At 42.0% G+C, this 26,487-nt stretch overlaps 1 protein-coding gene across 2 annotated transcripts in view; it reads left to right on the plus strand.

The window, feature by feature from the left end:
• Positions 1 to 26,487, plus strand: part of frs3 (fibroblast growth factor receptor substrate 3) — a 60,779-nt gene continuing 34,292 nt past the window's right edge. For both annotated transcript variants that reach the window (XM_062051679.1, XM_062051687.1), the window contains exons 1-3: positions 1 to 227; positions 17,910 to 18,037; positions 18,218 to 18,306. In XM_062051679.1, the coding sequence (XP_061907663.1) occupies positions 18,241 to 18,306 (66 nt within the window). In that variant the 5' untranslated portion in view covers positions 1 to 227; positions 17,910 to 18,037; positions 18,218 to 18,240. The remainder of the gene's footprint in view (positions 228 to 17,909; positions 18,038 to 18,217; positions 18,307 to 26,487) is intronic.

Genomic DNA, 26,487 nt, shown 5'->3' on the forward strand with positions numbered 1-26,487 from the left:
CCCCAGCTGCTCGGTAAATGTCATCCAGCCAGAAAGGGCCTTGCTGCAGTAGTGGGGGGCGTCACAGGAGACGGAAAATAACAACATTATCACCATCGCGGCTCTCTCTCACCGCAGCTCGCGGCGCCCAAGCTCCACATCCCCGCCGACCACACGCCGCCGACACCTGCCCGCCGCCTGCGAGCGCGCTCGGCGTGAGGACGAGCGAATAGGACGGCGGCTGACATGTGAGTAGCCGAGGAAGCTTTTCTCCTCCCCGGGCTGCTAGGTGCTATCGTAGCCAGGGGGGCGGGGAGGGGGGAGGGGGGGTGATGGATGGATAACGGACTGGGGAGCTCCGCGGATGGATGGATGCACGGATGGATGGAAGGAAAGGAGACGCTGAATGCGTCCTGGCTGGATGTCAAGTGTTGGACGTAAGCTGACATCCTCGGCGAGATGCGGAGGCCCACCTGGCAGCTCCCAGACTGCGGCGGCATGCGTGTGTTGTGGTGGCCGGGCCAAGGCGCGCACACGGCGGGCTAAGGAGCCTCCAGCTGCCTGCCTTGTGCCTGCAGATGTGCAGCATATTGTCACACCGAGATGCTCAATTATTCGTCACATATTCATATTCGTTGATGAGACACAAATGTACTGCTTTGAATATCTCGGCCTATAACTTGCCTTTTTAAACTTGATGTCTCAACACCTTTTCTGGTCATTATTGCTGCTGAGTCAATAACTGAGTCAGCCCTCATTGACTTGCAGCAATAGGAAGAAAAGAGGGGAAGAATAATGGAGTATTTGTCCTGTCCTGTTATGTTATGGAGGATCTGACTCGGGTGTGAGCTTCCCTCATATACTAACTTTAATAGTCCAATGTATATTTCACACAAGGGGACAATAATGTGGACGTGCGAGGGACATTTATTCATCAGGGTGACATCAGGTGAGGACTCTATCCCAGCTGACTGGACTGGACTGGTCACCGGCCAATCACAGGACACGCTGCAAACATTTTCATTGTCAATTCTCAGCAATAACATTTACAGTAATTTACCCTACTTTTCTAACTGGAAACTGCACCCGTATATAAGTCGCACCTACAAAATTTTGGAACAAAAAAAAAAGATTTTTCCGTAAATTAGCCGACTGGACTGGACTGTAAGCCGCAGATATATACCAGTATGTTGTGAAAGAGTTTATAAATGTTGACTTACACACCTTAATTGTTTCCAAACGCTGGCGGTAAAACGACTGATCGAACAAAACTGAAAAGTAATTGATTCTTTATTCATGCTTTATAACAGGGGTGTCCAAAGTGCGTCCGGAGGGCCATTTGCAGCCCGCAGCTAATTCTTTTACGGCACATTCTAAAAATACTATTACGAGAAAAAGTTGCAATGTTGACTGATAACACAGTCAATCAATGAATCAATCAATCAAAGTTTATTTATACAGCCCTTAATCACAAGTGTCTCAAAGGGCTGCACAAGCCACAGCGACATCCTCGGCTCAGATCCCACATCAGGGCAAGAAAAAACTCAACCCACTGGAATACAATGAGAAACCTTGGAGGGGACCGCAGATGTGGGGATCCCCACCCTGGGCGACCGGTGCAATGGACGTCGAGTGGATCTAGTTAATAGTGTGAGAGTCCAGTCCATAGTGGGGCCAGCAGGAGATCATCTTGAGTGGAGACAAGTCAGCAGCGCAGAGACGTCCCCAACTGATGCACAGATGAGTGGTCCACCCCAGGTCCCGACTTTGAACAGCTAGCGCTTCATCTGTGGTCACCTAATAACCTCTCCACGCAGGAGAGGGGGGCAGAGCAGAAAAGAGACGGCAGATCAACTGGTCTAAAAGGGGGTTCTTTTTAAAGGCTGGCGTATACAAATGAGTTTTAAGATGGCCAATCACAGGACACGCTGCAAACATGTACATTGTCAATTCTCAGCAAATTACTGGATATTAAGTTTCAACAATACATTCACAGTAATTTACCGTACTTTTCGAACTGGAAACTGCACCGGTATATAAGCCGCACCTACAAAATTTTTGAAGGAAAAAAAAAGATTCTTCCGTAAATGAGCCGACTGGACTGTAAGCCGCAGACATATACGAGTACACTGTGAAATTAGATATTTACATACAAAACCAGTGAAGTTGGCACGTTGTGTAAGTCGTAAATAAAAACAAAATACAATGATTGGCAAATCCTTTTCAACTTATATTCAATTGAATGGACTGCAAAGACAAGATATTTAATGTTCGAACTGGAAAACGTTTTTTTTTTTGCAAATATTAGCTCATTTGGAATTTGATGCCTGCAACATGTTTCAAAAAAGCTGGCACAAGTGGCAAAAAAGGCTGAGAAAGTTGGGGAAAACTCATCAAACACTTATTTGGAACATCCCACAGGTGAACAGGCTAATTGGGAACAGGTGGGTGCCATGATTGGGTATAAAAGCAGCTTCCATGAAATGCTCAGTCATTCACAAACAAGGATGGGTTGAGGGTCACCACTTTGTGAACAAATGCATGAGCAAATTGTCCAACAGTTTAGGAACAACATTTCTCAACCAGCTATTGCAAGGAATTTAGGGATTTCACCATCTACGGTCTGTAATATCATCAAAAGGTTCAGAGAATCAGGAGAAATCACTGCACGTAAGCGATGATCTTACGGACCTTCGATTCCTCAGGCGGTACTCCATCAAAAAGCGACATCAGTGTGTAAAGGATATCACCACATGGGCTCAGGAACACTTCAGAAAACCACTGTCAGTAACTACAGTTTGTCGCTACATCTGTAAGTGGAAGTTAAAACTCTACTATGCAAAGCGAAAGCCATTTATCAACAACACCCATAAACGCTGCCGGCTTCGCTGGGCCCGAGCTAATCTAAGATGGACTGATGCAAAGTGGAAAAGTGTTCTGTGGTCTAACGAGTCCACATTTCAAATTGTTTTTGGAAACTGTGGACATCGTGTCCTCCGGAACAAAGAGGAAAATAACTATCCGGATTGTTATAGGCGCAAAGTTCAAAAGCCAGCATTTGTGATGGTATGGGGGTGTACTAATGCCGAAGGCATGGGTAACTTACACATATGTGAAGGCACTATTAATGCTGAAAGGTACATACAGGTTTTGGAGCAACATATGTTGCCATCCAAGCAACGTTATCATGGACGCGCACCTGCTTATTTCAGCAAGACAATGGCAAGCTTCATAGTAAAAGAGTGCGGGTACTAGACTGGCCTGCCTGTAGTCCAGACCTGTCTCCCATTGAAAACGTGGGGCGCATTATGAAGCCTAAAATATGACAACGGAGACCCCGGACTGTTGAACAACTTAAGCTGTACATCAAGCAAGAATGGGAAAGAATTCCACCTGGAAAGCTTCAAAAATTGGTTTCCTCAGTTCCCAAACGTTTACTGAGTGTTGTTAAAAGGAAAGGCCATGTAACACAGTGGTAAAAATGTCCCCGTGCCAACTTTTTTGCAATGTGTAGCTGCCATTAAATTCTAAGTTAATGAGTATTTGCAAAAAAAAAATTAAGTTTCTCAGTTGGAACATTAAATATCTTGTCTTTGCAGTCTATTTAATTGAATACAAGTTGAAAAGGATTTGCAAATCATTGTATTCTCTTTTTATTTACAAATTACACAACGTGCCAACTTCACTGGTTTTGGATTTTGTAGAAAGATTTTACAAATGTTGACTTACACACCTTAATTGTCTCCAAACGGTGACGGTAAAACGGCTTATAAAACAAAACAGAAAAGTAATTGATTCTTTATTCATGCTTTATAACAGGGGTGTCCAAAGTGCGGCCTGAGGGCCATTTGCAGCCCATGGCTAATTTTTTAACAGCACATTCTAAAAATACTATTACGAGAAAAAGTTGCAATGTTGACTGATAACACAAAGTTTCTATGCAGGCTGTTTTTTTCTTTGAAGCTGTCTTTGCTCGAAAAAAAAAGAAAGAATCAAAATCAATGTCATTATTAATTATTGACACATTGAAATCTCCAATTACTTCACATCAAAAATTCCACTTTGAAATATTTTTTAGGGAAAATATTGCATCTTTTAAAAAAAAAAAAGCAAAAAGGAAAACTTTTAATGGACTGATTGATCTGCAGTTTATTTATAGATTTAAGCGCTGAAAGTAAAAAATATATACAGTACAGGCCAAATGTTTGGACACCTTTATTTCAATGTGTTTTCTTTATTTTCATGACTATTTACATTGTAGATTGTCACTGAAGGCATCAAAACTTTGAATGAACACATGTGGAGTTATGTACTTAACAAAAAAAGGTGAAATAACTGAAAATATGGTTAATATTCTAGTTTCTTCAAAATAGCCACACTTTGCTCTGATTACTGCTTTGCACACTCTTGGCATTTTCTCAATGAGCTTCAAGCACACCTGTAAAGTGAAAACCATTTCAGATGACTACCTCTTGAAGCTCATTAAGAGAATGCCAAGAATGTGCGAAAAAGTAATCAGAGCAAAGGGTGGCTATTTTGAAGAAACTAGAATATAAAACATGTTTTCAGTTATTTCACCTTTTTTTCATAACCCCACATGTGTTCATTCATAGGTTTGATGCCTTCAGTGACAATCTACAATGTAAATAGTCATGAAAATAAAGAAAACGCATTGAATGAGAAGGTGTGTCCAAACTTTTGGCCTGTACTGTATATATACATGTATGTATGACTTCCGGCAACACGGTGGTGCAGAAGTTAGTGCTCTTGCCTCACAACAAGATTCAATTGTAGTGGGTTTTTTTTATACGGTCAATGCTCAAAAAATAATAATGATTCAAAATCAATGTTGTTATAAATTATTGACCCTTTAATAGGAGCCTTCTCCAATTTCTTTACATTTAATATTCCACTTTGAAATATTTTTTTCGGAAAATGTTGCATATTTTGTGTGTTTGCCATAAAAACAACACAGGGTTTTTTGAACAAAAAGGGCATAAAACCTTAAAAGAAAAAAAAAAGCTTTATATTGACAGATAGATCTGAAGTTGATCTAGAGATTTACGCGATGTTAAAAAAAAATTAAATATATAAATATATATATTTGTTATTTTTAACATTTTTATGACAGACCCATCCAGGTCTTTGGTACCAAACCAAACCTTAAAGTAAAAGAAAATAAAAAATGATTATTTTTGTTTTGAAAATGAAAAATATCAAAGTGGCCCCCCATGCTTTGATTTGTCAGTGCGCGGCCCTCAGTGGAAACAATTTAGACACCCCTGCATGCTGTATGAAATGTTCTTCTTTTTTAAGATTCAAGGTTCAATATGTTTATCAGGAATCTTATTCCTTGTACTTTGTAAACACTTTGAGTTTGAACAGTTTCTTAAAGTGCTTTATGATAGTACATTGTTGGATTTATTTCCCACAATTTAGCCGTTAGCGTAGAAAAATCCATAGATTAGCCGCACTTTTGTATAAGCCGCAAGGTTCAAAGCTTGGGAAAAAAGTAGGTACTGTGAAATATTTTCACAGCAATTTAATAAAACTGCAGAGGTGTGATTTTACAGTTTATTACAATAAAGTTACAACTAAAAGCTATTTCTAAACAAATTGTAATTTTATTGTAATTACTCTCTTGTTTTAACATTACTCTGCCACTTACTGTACAAGAGTGTGCAACATAGTCTACGGAACCCCTAAAGCAAAGCTATTCACCTGCTGGCCCCGGAGCCAAATCCGACACGGGAATGACACCCTACTGGCCCCCTGAGTTCAGTTCCAAACTTAAGAGACAAACATTTTTGCAGCAAATTCCTTGGCAGATCCTTGTACTGACATTTTAATCATGCTAGCAAACATAGAACACTGGGCTCCAAACGTGTGATTTACACAACTGATGCGTTCTTCAAGGCACCACTTTAAGTCTTCTCTTTTTTTGTAATGTGATTTATGTAACTACGGTGTTACTGTAGCCTTTTTACTTCAGATGCAGTCAGTAGTTATTTGTTCCACTTCTTTAGTTCAGTGTTTCACTTCTTTTGTTTAGTTTAGTTCTCAAGGTTCCATTTTAGGTCCTCTCTTTTTCATCATTTGGGCTATTCAACTGCTGTCCCGTGAGTTCAGTTCCAAAAACTTGTGAGAGACTCACATTTTTGCAGCAGATTCTGAAAAACACTACAGTGCTGTCATAGATTATCTTTTTTGTAGAAGGTTCTTAAAAACAGCAGCGCGCTCCGACAAAATAAATAGACCAAAATCTAATGTCTACTCTAGGGGACACTGGTTCTCCGAAATATACAAAATAAGACAAAAAAGTTTGGCCCCTCGGTACTTGGCATTCTGCAAATGTGGCCCCCAAAACAATTTAATTGTATTATCCTGCCCTAAAGAGACAATATCGTTTGGAATTAACAGTAATTTGTTGTGATCTTACAGAGGACTATGATTACAGTAGTTTGTGAAATAACAGTGGATTAATGTGAAATATTAGGGTATCGTCATTTGTTGTAAGGTTTCAGTAAATTTTGATTACAGTATTTTACTGTGAAAAAATGCTAGTTGATGCTGTGAATCCTGGTAATTGTATTACATTGTATGTAAGGGGTGTAACGATAAACAGTAATAATGGTAAAACTTACGACGGTTAGTATTACCGCTTTAAATTAAAAGTATCGAAAAACCTTGAATGATAACTGCCCTTTGATAAACTCACGTACTGACGAGTGCCAGCTTGCTACCGTAAATGCTAATATGAAAATAAGAGACATAAACGTATTTCCTAATACAGAAACAACATACCCCAATCTAAACGTATATAAACACATTACTGTCTGAGCAACTAAGATTTTCAATTGTGCACATTGAACCTACAAGATGTGCTCTCTTAGAATAGAGTGATCAAGGATTACGAGATGCAGGTGTTTTTACCAAGGTGTCTTAACGGTGCGTTAAAGTGCCGCTGAACAGAGTAGGACGACAGAAGTGATAACATATTTGATTTGTTTCGCACTTTTCATGTGAACAAATCTTGAAGTGCTACAGTACAAAACAATATTTAAATGAATAAAAGCCTAGCCATTGAAACAGATAACATACCAAGACTGAAAGACTATCAGTGAAGCGTAAGAAACTAAATGGTGGGTTTTCTGACTGGGAGTCTATTTATTTGAGTTATTTAACAAAAACTTGGTCTAAAGATTTCGGTGTGTCAAAGTAATTTTGAGCATATTCAACAATACTGCGATAACCGTGATAATTTTGGTCACGATAAGTGTGATATGAACTTTTCATATCGTTACATCCCTACTGTATAATTGATCACGCTCATGTTACAGGCAGTAGAAAATGGATGGATGGATATTCACACCTGTGGACAATTTAGACAATTAATGTCAAAAGTTTTAGGGATGCGTGAGAAAGGTGGAGTACATTCAAACTCTACGCAGAGATTCCAACCCTTGGTGTGCTAACTGCGAGGCCATCGTGCCACAGCCAATACGAATCAATATGTGTTATTTCCTCCAGCAACAACATTTGTTATCAAAGCCCAAAGCTTGAGAAAAAGCAAGAAAAAAAGCATTCTTCAAAGATGCCTAGTAGGGCTGCGAATATTTGGGTGTCCCACGATTCGATTCAATATCGATTCTTGGGGTCACGATTAGATTCAAAATTGATTTTTTTCGATTCAACGCGATTCTCGATTCAAAAACGATATTTTCCCCATTCAAAACGATTCTCTATTCATTCAATACATAGGATTTCAGCAAGATCTACCCCAGTCTGCTGACATGCAAGCAGAGTAGTAGATTTTTGTAAAAAGCTTTTATAATTGTAAAGGACAATGTTTTATCAACTTATTGCAATAATGTAAATTTGTTTTAACTATTAAATGAACAAAAAATATGACTTATTTTATCTTTGTGAAAATATTGGACACAGTGTGTTGTCAAGCTTATGAGATGCGATGCAAGTGTAAGCCACTGTGACACTATTGTTATTTTATTTTTATTTTTATAAATGTCTAATGATAATGTCAAAGAGGGATTTTTAATCACTGCTATGTTGAAATTGTAACTAATATTGATACTGTTGTTGATAATATTCATTTTTGTTTCACTACTTTTGGTTTGTTCTGTGTCGTGTTTGTGTCTCCTCTCAATTGCTCTGTTTATTGCAGTTCTGAGTGTTGCTGGGTTGGGTTTGGTTTTGGAATTGGATTGCATTGTTACGGTATTGCTGTGAATTGTTTTGTTGGATTGATTAATTAAAAAAAAATAATTAAAACAAATAAAAATCAATAAAAAAAATAAAAAAATAAAAAATAATGAATGGCCGCCCGGGTCTGAACCCGAGCGGTGTTTTGTTATTGGACTTTTGAGCCCGTCACAAATTGTCCATAACAAACACCATGTTCAAACATAAGGGTGTCCATATGTGCACTTGGCACCAGGACACCCTAGGCCGCAGTTCCATGATCGACTTTGTAGTTGTGTCGTCGGATTTGCGGCCTCATGTTTTGGACACTCGGGTGAAGAGAGGGGCGGAGCTTTCTACCAATCACCACCTGGTGGTGAGTTGGCTGCGATGGTGGGGGAGGATGCCGGACAGACCTGGCAGGCCCAAACGCATTGTGAGGGTTTGCTGGGAACGTCTGGCAGAGTCTCCTGTCAGAGAGAGTTTCAATTCCCACCTCCGGAAGAACTTTGATCATGTCACGAAGGAGGTGCTGGACATTGAGTCCGAATGGACCATGTTCCGCACCTCTATTGTCGAGGCGGCTGATTGGAGCTGTGGCCTCAAGGTAGTTGGTGCCTGTCGTGGCGGTAATCCTAGAACCCGTTGGTGGACACCGGCGGTGAGGGATGCCGTCAAGCTGAAGAAAGAGTCCTATCGGGTTCTTTTGGCTCATAGGACTCCTGAGGCAGCGGACAGGTACCGACAGGCCAAGTGGTGTGCGGCTTCAGCGGTCGCGGAGGCAAAAACTCGGACATGGGAGGAGTCCGGGGAAGCCATGGAAAACGACTTCCGGATGGCTTCGAAGCGATTCTGGACCACCATCCCGCCTCAGGAAGGGGAAGCAGTGCACTATCAACACTGTGTATGGTGAGGATGGTGTTCTGCTGACCTCGACTGCGGATGTTGTGGACCGGTGGAGGGAATACTTGGAAGACCTCCTCAATCCCACCAACACGTCTTCCTATGAGGAAGCAGTGCCTGGGGAATCTGTAGTGGGCTCTCCTATTTCTGGGGCTGAGGTTGCTGAGGTAGTTAAAAAGCTCCTCGGTGGCAAGGCCCCGGGGGTGGATGAGATCCGCCCGGAGTTCCTTAAGGCTCTGGATGCTGTGGGGCTGTCTTGGTTGACAAGACTCTGCAGCATTGCGTGGACATCGGGGGCGGTACCTCTGGATTGGCAGACCGGGGTGGTGGTTCCACTCTTTAAGAAAGGGAACCGGAGGGTGTGTTCTAACTATCGTGGGATCACACTCCTCAGCCTTCCCGGTAAGGTCTATTCAGGTGTATTGGAGAGGAGGCTACACTGGATAGTCGAACCTCGGATTCAGGAGGAACAGTGTGGTTTTCGTCCTGGTCGTGGAACTGTGGACCAGCTCTATACTCTCGGCAGGGTCCTTGAGGGTGCATGGGAGTTTGCCCAACCAGTCTACATGTGTTTTGTGGACTTGGAGAAGACATTCGACCGTGTCCCTTGGGAAGTCCTGTGGGGAGTGCTCAGAGAGTATGGGGTATCGGACTGTCTGATTGTGGCGGTTCGCTCCCTGTATGATCAGTGTCAGAGCTTGGTCCGCATTGCCGGCAGTAAGTCGGACACGTTTCCAGTGAAGGTTGGACTCCGCCAAGGCTGCCCTTTGTCACCGATTCTGTTCATAACTTTTATGGACGGAATTTTCTAGGCGCAGTCAAGGCGTTGAGGGGATCTGGTTTGGTGGCTGCAGGATTAGGTCTCTGCTTTTTGAAGATGATGTGGTCCTGATTAGGGATGATACTCGAAACCGGTTTTCCCGGTTGTTCGATAAGAAAAGAACCGAGTCCTCGGACTCGAATCCCTTTTTGAGAACCGGTACCCGTTATCGAGACCACTATAGTAAAGAAAAAGAGTTGGTTCTTTATTCGAATCCCTCGGAACGAATCCCGTCCCGACCAGAAATGCTCCGTATGACATTGCAAGAAATGGCGTCACGTAGCTCAGTCATTAGGCGCAGATAGCGAAAGCAGGAAAATAATGGACGGGAAAAAGCGCTCCAATGTGTAATAAAGTTCAAAACAAAAGGTATAATCCAGTGAATAACTTTACTGAGAGATTTGAGCAAACACATGAAGAACACTTTTACGACCAACCGGAAACATAGCAACCAGGCTAGCAACGCACCTCCTTTACGGCAGCTGTCGCAACGTTCTTAAAGCAACCGCAGCACATACATATATGAAATCTCCCTTTTTTAACTTTTGTTTTTCTTTCCTTGTAAACCAAACAAAATCACACTGTGTATGTGTTGTCTGTCTAATTATAAATAATGCAGACGAGGCGTGTTGGCTGAGTTCTTGACGTTTACTTTCACAGCGTGCTCATTCTTAGCTGCCGGGTGACGATATGCAACACTTTTCGGGGCTACCGCGCATGCTCGTCACTCCCAATGCATGCTGGGTAGTGTAGTTGTTATATTCCCTAGCTCATAACATCTTTCCCCCTATAAAGAAATAATGTTAACTCAATAAAGTGTATTTCTTTTTTTAGCTTTAACTTTTCATTTTTTAGCATTGTAACCACATTTGCAAATAACTTTTCTCTTCATAGAATTTTCTTTCAATAAAGAAAAAAAGTGCAAAAATGTCAAAGCATCATAACAAACAGTTATGTCAAATAGCAGCAGAAGTGCACTTTTTGGAGAGCTGTATTATTTTCAGTTTTGTGCCCAAGGGACTGATTTTATTTAACACTATATTATTATTTATACACCTATAGTGATCACAGAGACAGCTTGTTTTTGTGTTACTGTATATATTTGTTTTTCTGAAAAATCCCACTTAATATACTTTGGGTAACAACAGTCAATATTTATTTATTTTATTTTATTTTTTTGGGGGGGTAACAGTCAATATTTATTTATTAGATTAAATTGTTTTCTTATATAATAAAAGTGAGCTTTTGTTAAACCAAATATTGTGTGTTTTTTTCCATATACAACAACCTATCTGGACTCGATAAGAGAATCGATAAGGAATCGGTTCGATAAGAGGATTCGATAATATGCTCGAACTCGATAATTTCTTATCAAACATCATCCCTAGTACTGATGGCTTCATCTGGCCAGGATCTTCAACTCTTACTGGATCGGTTCGCAGCTGAGTGTGAAGCGACTGGGATGAGAATCAGCACCTCCAAGTCCGAGTCCACGGTTCTCGCCCGTAAAAGGGTGGAGTGCCATCTTCGGGTTGCGGAGGAGACACTGCCCCAAGTGGAGGAGTTCAAGTACCTCAGAGTCTTGTTCACGAGTGAGGGAAGAGTGGATCGTGAGATCGACAGGCGGATCGCTGCAGCGTCTTCAGTAATGCGGACGCTGTATCAATCCGTTGTGGTGAAGAAGGAGCTGAGCCGGAAGGCAAAGCTCTCAATTTACCGGTCGATCTACGTTCCCATCCTCACCTATGGTCATGAGTTTTGGGTTATGACCGAAAGAACAAGATCACGGGTACAAGCGGCTGAAATTAGTTTCCTCCGCCGGGTGGCGGGGCTCTCCCTTAGAGATAGAGTGAGAAGCTCTGCCATCCGGGGGGAGCTCAAAGTAAAGCCGCTGCTCCTCCACATCGAGAGGAGCCAGATGAGGTGGTTCGGGCATCTGGTCAGGATGCCACCCGAACGCCTCCCTAGGGAGGTGTTTAGGGCACGTCCGACCGGTAGGAGGCCACGGGGAAGACCCAGGACACGTTGGGAAGACTATGTCTCCCGGCTGGCCTGGGAACGCCTTGGGATCCCCCGGGAGGAGCTGGACGAAGTGGCTGGGGAGAGGGAAGTCTGGGCTTCTCTGCTTAGGCTGCTGTCCCTGCGACCCGACCTCGGATAAGCGGAAGAAGATGGATGGATGGATAAAAAAATAAATCTATTTTTTAAAAATGAGAATCGATTCTGAATCGCACAACTGGAGAATCGAGATTCGAATTCGAATCGATTTTTTCCCACACCCCAAATGCTTAGTTATATCATACGGACAATTAATAGTTTTTTAGTCTACAAAGCCAGAAAACGCCACACAAATATGCCATAGAAAAATGGGGCTGCAGCTTATCGAGTAATCTATCTAAGAGTTTGTTTGATTAATCGAATAATCGGATAAAACACACTTCGTAGCCTCAATTCGTGTTTTAAGAAAAATAGTTGCCATACCCTTTTATTATTTTTTCTAATAAATGCACATCATTAACATTGAAATCGCACATTTAACATTTGTCCATTAATATAAAAAAACCCAAAAACAAACACTGAACGCTGTTTGGCACTACACAGATCACGACAGCAACACACTCTATGGCAACAGCCGAAAGGAAAATTTATCTGCGTATTTAATTTTTCGGGCATTCCATGTGGTCCGGATTTTATGATTTTGTAAACATAATATAAATTGAAGCTTTTTTCTAATCAAATTTTTTGAATAATCGTTTTCATATGTGCTATTTGTACTTTGCCACACACTTTGATAACCCCTAATTTAAACTACCGTATTTTCCGAACTGTAAAGCGCACTTAAAATCATGTTTTCCCCCTCAAAACTTAACACCTTACAACCCGGGGCGCCTAATGTAAGGAATAATTCTGGTTTTGCTTACCGAACTTTAAGCAATTTTATTTGGTACATGGTGTAATAATAAGTGTGACCAGTAGATGGCAGTCAAACATAAGAGATAAGTGTAGACTGCACTATGATGGCAATATGACTCAAGTAAACAACACCAACATTTTGTATGTTCCATTGAAAATATAGAACATTACACACGGCGCTCAAAGATCTATCAAAATGTTTTAGTCTGACTTTGGTCAAGATGAAGTCATCAACAAGTATGCCCACTTTGTTGGAAAGTGATGGCAACAAAAAAAGACAACAAAACAAACCACTCGAGCCCCTTTTTCCAACTGGGGGAAAACATTTTGCTTTTTAAGATGTTCAATATTTATTGAAGTAGAATTTTTGCCTACTGAGATTAAGAGTTTGTTTTATTTACTTATTTATGATTATCAAAAGTTATTGATCTTCCAATTAAATGGTAAACATACTAACAATAAATAATTGTATTGCGTTTGAAAGGGTTACTTGCATTATTATCAATCAATCAATGTTTATTTATATAGCCCTAAATCACAAGTGTCTCAAAGGGCTGCACAAGCCACAACGACATCCTCGGTACAGAGCCCACATACGGGCAAGGAAAAACTCACCCCAGTGGGACATCGGTGAATGACCCCTCCCTCTAGGGGAGACCGAAAGCAATGGATGTCGAGTGGGTCTGACATAATATTGTGAAAGTCCAGTCCACAGTGGATCCAACACATCAGCGAGAGTCCAGTCCATAGTGGGGCCAGCAGGAAACCGTCCCGAGCGGAGACGGGTCAGCAGCGCAGAGATGTCCCCAACCGATGCACAGGCTAGTGGTCCACCCGGGGTCCCGACTCTGGACAGCCAGCACTTCATCCATGGCCACCGAACCTATGCAACTCCCCCTCCCAAGGGACAGGGGAGAAGAGGAGAGAAGAAAAGAAACGGCAGATCAACTGGTCTAAAAAGGGGGGTCTATTTAAAGGCTAGATTATACAAATGAGTTTTAAGATGGGACTTAAATGCTTCTACTGAGGTAGCATCTCTAACTGTTGCCGGGAGGGCATTCCAGAGTACTGGAGCCCGAATAGAAAACGCTCTATAGCCCGCAGACTTTTTTTTGGCTCTGGGAATCACTAATAAGCCGGAGTTCTTTGAACGCAGATTTCTTGTCGGGACATATGGTACAATACAATCGGCGAGATAGGCTGGAACTAAACCGTGTAGTATTTTATACGTAAGTAGTAAAACCTTAAAGTCGCATCTTAGGTGCACATGAAGCCAGTGCAAGTGAGCCAGTATAGGCGTAATATGATCAAACTTTCTTGTTTTTGTCAAAAGTCTAGCAGCCGCATTTTGTACCAACTGTAATCTTTTAATGCTAGACATACGGAGACCCGAAAATAATACGTTACAGTAATCGAGACGAGACGTAACGAACGCATGGATAATGATCTCAGCGTCGCTAGTGGACAAGATGGAACGAATTTTAGCGATATTACGGAGATGAAAGAAGGCCGATTTAGTAACACTCTTAATGTGTGACTCAAACGAGAGAGTTGGGTTGAAGATAATGCCCAGATTCTTTACCGAGTCGCCTTGTGTAATTGTTTGGTTGTCAAATGTTAAGGTGGTATTATTAAATAGATGTCGGTGTCTAGCAGGACCGATAATCAGCATTTCCGTTTTCTTAGCGTTGAGTTGCAAAAAGTTAGCGGACATCCATTGTTTGATTTCATTAAGACACGCTAACTACAATCCGGCGTGTTGGTCAGCTTTAGGGGCATGTAGAGTTGGGTGTCATCAGCATAACAGTGGAAGCTAACACCGTATTTGCGTATGATGTCACCCAGCGGCAGCATGTAAATACTAAAGAGTGCAGGGCCAAGAACCGAACCCTGGGGAACTCCGCACGTTACCTTGACATAGTCCGAGGTCACATTGTTATGGGAGACACACTGCATCCTGTCAGTAAGATAAGAGTTAAACCAAGACAAGGCTAAGTCTGACATACCAATACGTGTTTTGATACGCTCTAATAAAATATTATGATCGACGGTATCGAAAGCGGCGCTAAGATCAAGAAGCAGCAACATAGATGACGCATCAGAATCCATCGTTAGCAATAGATCATTAGTCATTTTTGCGAGGGCTGTCTCCGTAGAGTGATTTGCCCTGAAACCGGATTGAAAAGGTTCACAGAGATTGTTAGTCACTAAGTGTTCATTTAGCTGCTGTGCAATAATTTTTTCGAGAATTTTGGAAATAAACGGAAGGTGGGAGACCGGTCGGTAGTTTACCATGAGGTCAGGATCGAGGTTAGGTCTTTTGAGCAGAGGATTAATAACCGCTTTTTTGAATGCTAGGGGAACAGTGCCGGAGGAAAGTGATAAGTTTATAATATTTAACACTGATGGACCTAATAATACAAACAGTTCCTTGATAAGTTTCCCAGGAAGTGGGTCAAGTAAACATGTTGTTTGTTTTATCCCACTTACACGCTGTAATAATTCCTCTAATGTTATTTCATCAAAAATAGAGAGACTATTTTGGAGGGCGGTATCCGTCGTATATACAGTCGTATTTGTGTTAATAGAACCCAGTTGTAGCTGGGATGCGTTGTCTTTAATCTCCTTTCTAATGAGTTAAATTTTCTTATTAAAGAAATTCATAAAGTCATCTGCCGAATGGGTGGAGCTACTGGGAGGAGTCCCTTGTTGGGTTAGCGATGCTACTGTACTAAACAGAAATTTAGAATTGTTTTTGTTGAGGCGGATGAGATTTGAGTAGTATTTAGCTTTAGCTAAGGTAAGCATGCGTTTATAAGTTATTAAACTATCACTACATGCTTGATGGAAAACCTCAAGTTTAGTCGCACGCCATTTGCGTTCCAGCTTTCTACATGATAATTTATGAGCTCTAATTTCTTTTGTAAACCATGGGGTGCACCTTTTAGGGGCCCTTTTTTGCTTTAGCTGTGCTATACTATCAATGGTGTCGCACAGGGCGTCGTTAAAGCTGTTAGTGAGGTTATCAATAGAGCCCACATAATTTGGGAATGGTGCCATTACCGAAGGCAGTAGGTCAGTAAGAGTCGTCGTTGTGGCAGCATTAATGTTGCGGCTGCTATAGTAGTTATTATTATTATTATTAGTTTGTTGACAATGAGTCAGAACTTCGAATTTTATAAGGTAATGATCGGACATTACTTTACTGTACGGGAGTATCGTAACTTTAGAGGTGGTGATGCGATGTTCAGATGGAGCTCATTGACCTGCAGTCTGACCTACTTCTGGCCGAGCACTTCAGGTCAGTTTCATTGCTGGACTTTTACTCCTCCCTCAAAGAGGAGAACTTTCCACACCTGAGGAGGCATGCTCAGATGATTCTGGTCCTCTTTGGATCCACCTACGTATGTGAACAGACATTTTCTGTGATGAAGTTTAACAAATCCAAACACAGATCCTCTATCACAGATGAGCACCTCTCAGCTGTCCTTCGCATAGCTACCTCAGACATTCAGCCAGATTTCAATGCCCTTGTTCAAGCCCAGAACAGACTGGATTATTCGCAATGAAGAGGTAAAATGAGGTGGAAAACATAACAAGTTATTGTTTGTTGTATTGCAGTATTTCTATAAACTTGTTAAGTTATTTGTTGTTTTTCCTTGTTTGTGGAACAAAGTTAAAGTGTGAACATGTTAAAAATAAATTGCAGTGATTCAATGATTGTTTTTGTTTTCTTATTTCAATTTCACATAGCCTAATATAAATATTTAAGGATTAAGAGTTTAAATAAAACCATCAAAAGCAATCTGCTTTTGTATAAAGTTAAGTTAGGTTAAATGGAATTATTATTGCTTATTTTACGGTATATCAAAAATAATATTGAGCAAAATTTAACTGAAATATTGTCGATGTGGCCCTCCAGCAGTGCTCGGGTTGCTCATGCGGCCCCCGGTAAAAATTAATTGCCCACCCCTGTTCTAGTGTCATTGGAGCCAACGTGTACAACTATATTCGCATAATTAGTGGTGCGATTAGCCTGTCGTACGTGTTTACTAGGCCTGTTGCGAGTTAGCTCCCTAAGATTAGCTTCAATGTCAGGTGCTCTGGCCCCGGGGATACACTTTATTGTGGCTGGTTTGCTAAGCTTTATGTTTCGGGTGATGGAGTCCCCTATGACTAAGGTGTGGTGCCCGGTAGACTGGGGTGTAGGACTAGCTAAAGAGCTAAATCTATTATGCGTCTCAACCGGTACACCGTAGCTTGTAGGCCGCTTAGGACTGCTACAAGCTGGGCTAATTAGCTCGCTACAGCTAACGCTAGCAGATGTGTCCGCAACATCTAAAGTTACGACATTACTCTGCTCTAACTGGCGGACACGGCCCTCTAGCAGAGCCAACCTCTCCGTGAGTATGGTGCAAGACGCGCAGGAATCCATTACTCACAGTGTTTTCTGTCACCGAGTGAAGTACCTGCTGTCCTCAGGGAAGTGGTCACGGTCTGCGGGAGTAGCTTCCTACTTACCTTCTGACCGGCGCTGCCTTTCTCCACGCTAGCTTAGCAGCTAGCTAGCTGAGGAAAGGGTGGTGGGACAGAGATCGGGTGATTTGCAAGTTAAATAGTACCACTAAATATGTTTGAGAAGTGATAAAGAAAGCTGTAGAACAATTAAAAGCACACAGATAGAGCGATACTTAGCCTTTTTCGCAACAGCGAACAGACGGCGAGCAGTCACGCACGGTGAACCGGAACCGGTTCACCGTGCGTTATTATTACATATTATATTTACATTAGTGCTTAATTTGGTCTCAAAATAATGCTGTCAATAATATCATTTATTGGCAATTATTTATGGGGCAATATATCGTCCAGCAAAATTTATTATGGGTCCAAGTGTAAATACTAGCACATTTTGCCGTTACCAAATGAACTAGCGAGGTGTTAAACATCATGTTTGTTTTATTGTCGCTATACAGAGAGTCTTGTAGCCGTCAGGATGTTACAGTGCACGTCGGCAACGCTGCAAAAAAGCATGTTGTTAATGGCGAGGCTGCAGGTGTTCACGAGTACTTTCATCATCATCCGTTCCCTCCGTCAGGGCCAAGAGCGTGACGGCGCTCCTGAAGATGCCCATCCAGCAAAGCATGTGGCTTGTCACCACAACGCCCAGCAGAAGATCCTGGGACTGAAGCACGCACGTCCCTTCACGCCCATGGCCTGGACTGAGTAAGATGTGTGTTGGATGAGAGATTGCTGCTGTCCTGCGCAGTCAATAGTTTATGTGTGTGTGTGTGTGTGTGTGTGTGTGTGTGTGTGTGTGTGTGTGTGTGTGTGTGTGTGTGTGTGTGTGTGTGTGTGTGTGGGTACGTGCGTGCGTGCGTGCGTGCGTGCGTGCGTGCGTGGTAGGTTTCAGCTGGCCTGCTGAAGCCATGGGGAGCTGTTGGAGCTGTCTGTACAGGGACCCAATCCGAGACAACCATCTCACCAAGTTTAAGGTTTGTGCTTCCATTTATTTTCATCTGATACACAGTTGTGCACCGCAAACCTTTTGGATTACAGTTAGGGATAAATACCGAATTTGGTACTTTTACAAGTACTCACCAATCGAGGTGGGAAAAATGATCGATTCTCCGATGAATCACCATTAAAAAGTGACCGATTCATGAATTGATGGACAAATATCGAATCATTGACTATTTACGTACCGTATTTTTCGGACTATGAGGCGCACTTAAAATCCTTGAATTTTCTCAAAACTCGACAGTGCGCCTTATAACCCGGTGCGCCTAATGTACGAAATAATTTTGGTTGTGCTTACCGACCTCAAAGTTATTTTATTTAGTACATGGTGGAATGAAAAGTGTGACCAGCAGATGGCAGTCACACATAAGAGATATGTGTGGACTGCAATATGACTCAAGTAAACAACATCAAAATGTTATGTGTTCCATTGAAAATATAGAACATTAAACACGGCGCTCAACAATCTATCAAATGTTTTAGTACTAGTAGCTATGAAGCCGCACCGCTTGATGGATTGTACTGTGCTTCAACATACGAGTATTATTATGGTGTGTGTATAAGTTAAGACATATTATTTGGTGTTTTGTTTCACAATGTTATGCAAAAGCAACTTTTCTTACCTTCTGGTACCTGTTGGTGTGTATTTGGGATCTGCATAAGTCCTGAAAATTTGCGCGCGTCTGCCATTGTAGTGTAGTAGTAGTGTAAAGTTCTTACTTATATTAAACATACCGCTGTAGTGAGTTTACTTTTATTCACCCAAGGAACTTTAGTTACTAGAGAGTTCCTGTCAGACAGTTTTTCACGGGACACATTTCCGGCGTTGTTATTGCACTAGTGAGCCACGAATTAGGAGATGCTGATCCGTTGTTGATTTAAGTAAAGTCTGAATGTCATTAAAACAGTTAGCTCCATCTTTTGACACTTCTTCCACTCCCGTCCTTGCACGCTACACCGCTACAACAAAGATGACGGGGAGAAGATGCTGCCAAAGGTGAGCCACATAAATAAGACCGCCCAGAAAACGGCACATCCTGAAGCGACTGACAGAAAGCGGCTTGAAGACATACAAACGTACTTGCCAACCTTGAGACCTCCAAATTCGGGAGATTGGGGGGGCGGGTCCGGTGGCGGGGTTAAGGGGGGATGAGTATATTTATAGCTAGAATTCACTGAAATTCAAGTATTTCTTATATATATATACATATATATACTGTATATAAAAATAAAATAAATACTTGACTTTCAGTGAATTCTAGCTATATATATATATATATATATATATATATATATATATATATATATATATATATATATATATATATATATATATATATATATATATATATATATGTATATATATGTGTATTTTATTATATATACATATAAATAAAATAAATACTTGAATTTCAGTGTTCATTTATTTACACATATACACACATAACACTCCTCTCTACTCATTATTGTATTTGAAAGTGCAATGCTTTGCAGCCAGTAGCACAGCCTTTGAAGGAGCATAGGTATGGGCAACGTACTATTCTGGGTTGGAGTCAATAACCAGGCAAGGTGATGAAGTTACGTCTCTTTACTTCATACTTCAGAACCGACTCCCACACTTGCTGTCAGGGTGCGCAATACAACGTAAACCGTTGGCCAACCAAAAAGTAACCACAGAACACGATACGATATAGTGTTCTGTGGTTACTTTTTGGTTGGCCAAGCGGACGTGACGACAGGCTGTCCTCACTCAGGTCCACACGGACCTGGAGGGGGCGTGCCTTAAGTCTGGCTGGAAATCGGGAGAAATTTGGGAGAATGGTTGTCCCGGGAGATATTCGGGAGAGTCACTGAAAATCGGGAGTCTCCCGGAAAATTCAGGAGGGTTGGCAAGTATGCTTGAAGATGATCTGTAAAACGTCATCTATGCAACACCAACCACCATTACATGTTATGTACACCACAATCTGATGCATATTTTGTATGAAAATAGACCTGACTAGACCCGCTCATCGACAGTGCGCTTTATAATCCGGTGCGCCCTATGGTCTGGAAAATACGTTGTGTTAAATAAAGTAATACCAACGTTTTTAGAATGCGCCATTAATGCGCTAATGCTCTGTAGACATTAGTTCTAGGTTTGGTTCGAACTAACCGCGGGAGAACCTTCAGCTAAAATTATTTTCATGTTAGCTGGGTTAGCTCGGACACGCTCTTTGCTAGTTGCGGCGCTGAGCTAGCTTAAATGTGAACTAGTGAAACAAGAATAAATGCTTTGTACACTTCAACAGAAAGCTAAAATGAACCGCACTACAGCAGAAAGTAACCAGCTAAGAAGAGTAAATTAGCAAGTAGGTTAATAAATCAGGAGAGACAATCATAATCATACAGTGCGGCAGCACGTCTGTCAGACATAGATATGATGAATTAGATAGACGACACGTTTTTGAGCTGCAAGTTCAAAGTGAATGCCAGTAGGAACGCAGGCAGCACGTATCTATTCTTCCATATAGATGTGTGTGTATATATATATGTGTGTGTGAGTGTGTGTGAGTGTGTGTGTGAGTGTGTGTGAGTGTGTGTGAGTGTGTGTGTGTGTGTGTGTGTGGGTGTGTGTGTGTGTGTATACAGGTATATACCACAGACCACAGAACTTTCCTCCAGAAGGTCTTATCTTTGTCCATATGATGTCAGATGAAACAAAAATTGAGCTGTTTGGCCACAATACCCAGCAATATGTTTGGAGGAGAAAAGGTGAGGCCTTTAATTCTAGGAACACCACGCCTGCCGTCAAGCATGGTGGTGGTAGTATTATGCTCTGGGTCTGTTTTGCTGCCAATGGAACTGGTGCTTTACAGAGAGTAAATGGGACAATGAAAAAGGAGGATTACCTCCAAATTCTTCAGGACAACTTAAAATCATCAGCTCGGAGGTTGGGTCTTGGGCGCAGTTGGGTGTTCCAACAGGACAATGAACCCAAACACACGTCAAAAGTGGTAAAGGAATGGCTAAATCAGGCTAGAATTAAGGTTTTAGAATGGTCTTCCCAAAGTCCCGACTTAAGCGTGTGGACAATGCTGAAGAAACAAGTCCATGTCAGAAAACCAACAAATTTAGCTGAACTGCACGAATTTTGTCAAGAGGAGTGGCCAAAAATTCAACCAGAAGCTTGTGGATGGCTACCAAAAGCGCCTTATTGCTGTGAAATTTGCCAAGGGACATGTAACCAAATATTAACATTGCTGTATGTATACTTTTGACCCAACAGATTTGGTCACGTTTTCAGTAGACCCATAATAAATTCATAAAAGAACCAAACTTCATGAATGTTTTTTGTGACCAACAAGTATGTACTCCAATCACTCTATTACAAAAAAATAAGAGTTGTAGAAATTATTGGAAACTCTAGACAGCCATGACATTATGTTCTTTACACCGAGGCACAACACACGGCATGCTAGCAGCCAACGGGCTACGATAGACTGACCATACGTCCTTTTTTCACCGGACATGTCCTCTTTTGCGGAACTTTCAGGGCGGAGTTTCTTAAATGCCTCAAATGTCCGGCATTTTGAGTTAGGGTTGCGTGTATTTTCAATGTACGTTCAGGGTTAAGAAGGGGTTAAAAACAAAACAAATTGTGCGCGCAGCAGCCAGGGGCGGATTAAGAAATGTTGGCCCCCTGGGCCTGACATGGTCTTGGCCCCTCAACCCCCCGCGCGTGTGGGCGCACACACACGCACGCACTATGCAAGAAATACTGTATACTGTGAACAGACATGCACACTGTACTGTACAGAAGAGTGCACATACTGCACACACACTATTAGGTATACCACACAGACACTGACAAGCACAGGTTTCACACAGACACAGGGGGAGGGGATAAATGGCCTAAAAATAAACATTTTTGAAAATGATTACGCCCACTTCAGTGATGGTGCATTGGGTCATTTGAGAGATATTATGTATTGGAAGTTGGTAGCTATCATGAAATAAACCCCCCAACCCACCCAAAAAACTAAATCGGACATGATTTTTGCCCCCTTTTCCTCCCTTCTATCATTAAAAATAAAATAATATCTTAGGAAAACACATTGGCATAACGGCAGCTGTGCAGCAAATTGAGGCTCAAAGTCTGTATCTATTTGTGGTTAAGCTTGAGGAGAAGGAGAAAGGTAAAATGATAACATGCATCGGAGAGCACCACAAAGAAAGGTGTAGGCCAGTTCATGGTACAAGGGCTGCATGCAGGTCAAGATAGCCCATTTCCAAGAATGCTATAGTGGCTGGACAGGCACTGGACATGTCCTGAACTCAGTGTCAGACGTGGCTGCCGAATACTTGGATGAAGTGAAGCAGCTGACAGATCTCATGCTGCCCCATCTGAAGACTGTCCTGGCCAGGCAGAGGATGGATGAGGAGACCTTCCCAATGGACCCTGTCAGTGAACAGGCTAGTAACATTGATGGCACCCCTGTGCACAACATTGGGATGGAGAGACAATGTGGCAAGGTGGACTACAAACTGAAGAAGTTGGGCACACTGAACGCAGTCAATAGGTCAATAATTTTACAGAAGAGCCAGGAGCTTCAGAGGTTTCAAGGCAGCAGCACAAGCAAAAAGGGAGGTTGAACTCAACTGGAGTAAATTCATGAAGGCAAAATTCGAGAGTAGGGCAGATGAGAAACAAGAGATGGCTCAAAGAAAGGAGAGTAAGAGACTAGACATGCTGGACACACTGAAATCTTTTGATGGCCCCTTCACGATAGTGGGGAAGTTGAAAAGTTCCTTGTGGATGAAAGTCTGCACAAGAATGCAAAGCTGCAGAGAATGAAGCTTGAGGTTCAGTTTGCCAGAGAAAGCACCAAGCTTCTGCCTAAAGTCAATCCTATCTTCACAATCCAGGTGACACTTCCCAGAAATGGCAAAAGTGCAATTCTCCAAGTCATAATGGATACTTAGAATTTTATGGTGGTGGTAAGTATTCATGAAAACAGGTAGCCTAACATTAGTGAATGGGTGAATTCTGGAAATAACCTAAAAATCTTACACAGTGCACCTTTAAGCAAGGGGTTTCTTTCGTGCTTTCAATTTTGCAAAATCATCCACCACATCATTGAAGTCCAACTCTCTTGTCAGCTCACTCTCAATTGCCATTAGAGATAACGCATTTAATCTTTTCTGAGTCATTCTTGTGCGCAGCTCATTTTTTACTCTTGACAAAAGAGAGAATGAGCGTTCTCCCTCACAGTTACTGACCGGTAGAGTGAGAAAAATCTGTAGCGCAATGTATGTATTAGGAAACGTAGGCTGTAGTCCAAAATGTATTATTGTTTTGAGCAGTCCTGAAGGGGTCCTCTCCTCATCAGTGTTGTTGAGCTGTATAAAAGATTTGAACTGTATAAGCTCCTGTCCAAGACTTTCATTGAGGTCAGATGGGTATGATTCAGTGAGAATCTTGGCCTTGTGAAGGACTGAAGCATTGGACTCTGTATCCAAAGAGAAAAGGACACTGAACAAATTGTTCAGATGTTTGTAGGCCTCCAGACGGTGATTAAGGCTTGAACTCAGTTGATCAATAGAGGCAATAAATGTCTCTATTTGAAACAGTTGCCTTCCCTCAAGCACAACATCTGGGGATGCTGATTCATCAGCAAACTTTTTACGTTTCCTCGTCCGTTCAGCCCTGTAAGATGGGGTGCCACCCAACATGTTTAAGGCTTACTGCTCAAAATGATCAAATAGATCTCTTTGGGAGAGAACAAAGGTGCGCAGAGATTCCAGCAATCTAACTGCTGTACCAAGGTCCATGTCTGCTTTTTGAAGTTGCAGACTTGTGGCCTGAAATCTGGACAGAACAGTGTCCCAAAAGCCTGCCATGAAGGCCATCTCAAGTGAATCCAGCTTCCGCACTAGACTGTCAGCTTCAGTTCGTGTGTCTCGTTTCTCTGTGTCATCAGTGGAAATAACCTGTAGTGCTGCTTTTAATTTACTGTAGTTCTGCCACAGTGCTTTGGTAGATTCTGCACGGCAACTCCAACGCGTGTTGGATAAAGCTTTAAGTGTGAGATCTATGTTGGAATTGCCAAATACCCTGTCCCATCGGTGTGTGGATGCAGTTGTGAAGTTGTAAATAGACTGAATCAAGTCAAAATACTTAGAGACTTCATTTCCACATCTGTCAATGCTGTTGACTCCCACCAAATTCAAAGAGTGAGCTGCACATGGAATATAGTGTATTAATGGGTTGCTTTTCTTTAAGTGAGCCTGCAACCCATTATACCTCCCTGACATGTTGCTGGCATTATCATAAGCCTGCCCCCTGCAATTTGACAGCTCTAACCCTAGATTTTCCAACACAGACATGACACAGTTAGCCAAACTTTCACCTGTATGGCTAGTAATGGGCTCAAAACCCACAAAGCGTTCAACAACACTGCCCTCTTTGCTAACAAAACGGAATATGAATGTCAATTGGTCCACATGAGATAAATCTGGGGTTGAATCCACAATGATAGAGTAGTATTTGCTTGCTTGCAGTTCATCTGCTATAGCCTGTTTGGTTTTTGCACCCATCAATTCAATGAATTCCTCACAAATGGTGGAGGACAGATATGAGGTATTACCTCGACCCATCTGCCCAAACTTTCTGATGTGATCCTTTAGAAAGGGATCAAATTCAGCCAGGACCTCCAGAATACCAAGGTAGTTCCCATTGAGAGGAGACCCTAACGATTCATTTTTACCCCTAAATGCAAGGCCCCTTTCTGCAAGGAATTTAATGACTGCAACAACTCTTTGTAACACCTGCCTCCAATAGCTGCTCTCTGCCTGAAACTGTTTGAACAGGTCTGCATCAACTGTGGCACCTTTGGCGCGGTTCAAGACTGCTTGCATGCAGGTTATGTGCTCAGCACTTCGCTCATGTTCACCAAATCTTTCTGAGTGTTTCCAATCACAATAGCCTGTCACAAAAGAATGCGTTTTTGGGGAAAACAGTTTGCATGCAAAGCAGTAAACATTACCAGTAGAGGGAGAGTACATCAGCCACTCTCTTTGTACTCGTTGTCCATTGGGCAAGTGTGAAGTAAAATGTTCATTGTTTAGGCATCGGGTTTTGCCTCCTAGCCCACTGTTCCTCACAGAAGCTGGATAATGGCTGTGACGGTTGTGAAATGATTTTGCACCTCTTTGAATAAGAACTTCCTTCATTGACTCAGTGAGGGTCTCAGCCCATTTAGCGGGATCACTAGGTAGAGTTGTCACTGTAGATGGTGTTGAAGAAAGATTCAGCTCATTTTCTATGCTGTCCAGAGGTGCAGTGACCTCACATTCATCCGAGCAACTGGCTACTGCTGAATTGGTTGAATCATAAGCATCAGAAGCATTTGGTTCAGTGTCTACACTTGTAGTGGTCTCAGGATCTTGGGAGCTACATGCTAGCTCAGGTGCATTGCTAACCTTAGCTGAATTTGCAGTAGCATTTATAGAATTGCTTTCAGCAGATGTCTTTGTACTGAAGAAGCTGGAGATATTTGGAACACTCTCAAGTAAAACTGATTCCTTTTTTTTCTTTTCTTGCTGAATTTTTTTTCTAGCTCCTCCACTTAAACGTTTATGATCCATATTTCCCTTCTTTCTTTGCACATTGGCTCTTTGCCTATCACAACAGATAAACCAACTATGTGTGTGTGTGTGTGTGTGTGTGTGTGTGTGTGTGTGTGTGTGTGTGTGTGTGTGTGTGTGTGTGAGTTTGTTTGTGTGTTTATGATCGGTGCTGCTTCCTTCAAGTGTGTGAGGTGATTTAGAAAACTAGCAACCCAGCATCAACACTCCAAAGCAGAGAATAACAGCTTACTAGCATAGACAATTGAGAGCAGAGAATCAACTGATTCGTCTGATAGACAGCAGGAGAGCAGAGTGGTCAGTGATGATCGAATCAAGAAAATGTCTAAATGGCAAGGGAACAGACTGATTTGTACTGAGGAGAAAGAGAGAGAGAGCCAATTACAGTGAAATATATTCCAAAAGAGCCAAGTGACTAGCTGAAGGCAGGGACAAATGCCTTGGAGTGACCAACAAGAGTGCAAAGTACCAAATGGCAAAATGTGGAAAGACCAACAGGCAGATCTGCTTTTACCTCTTATCTTCAC

This window comes from Entelurus aequoreus, linkage group LG01, assembly GCF_033978785.1.
Source record: "Entelurus aequoreus isolate RoL-2023_Sb linkage group LG01, RoL_Eaeq_v1.1, whole genome shotgun sequence".
NCBI classification, from domain to species: domain Eukaryota; kingdom Metazoa; phylum Chordata; class Actinopteri; order Syngnathiformes; family Syngnathidae; genus Entelurus; species Entelurus aequoreus.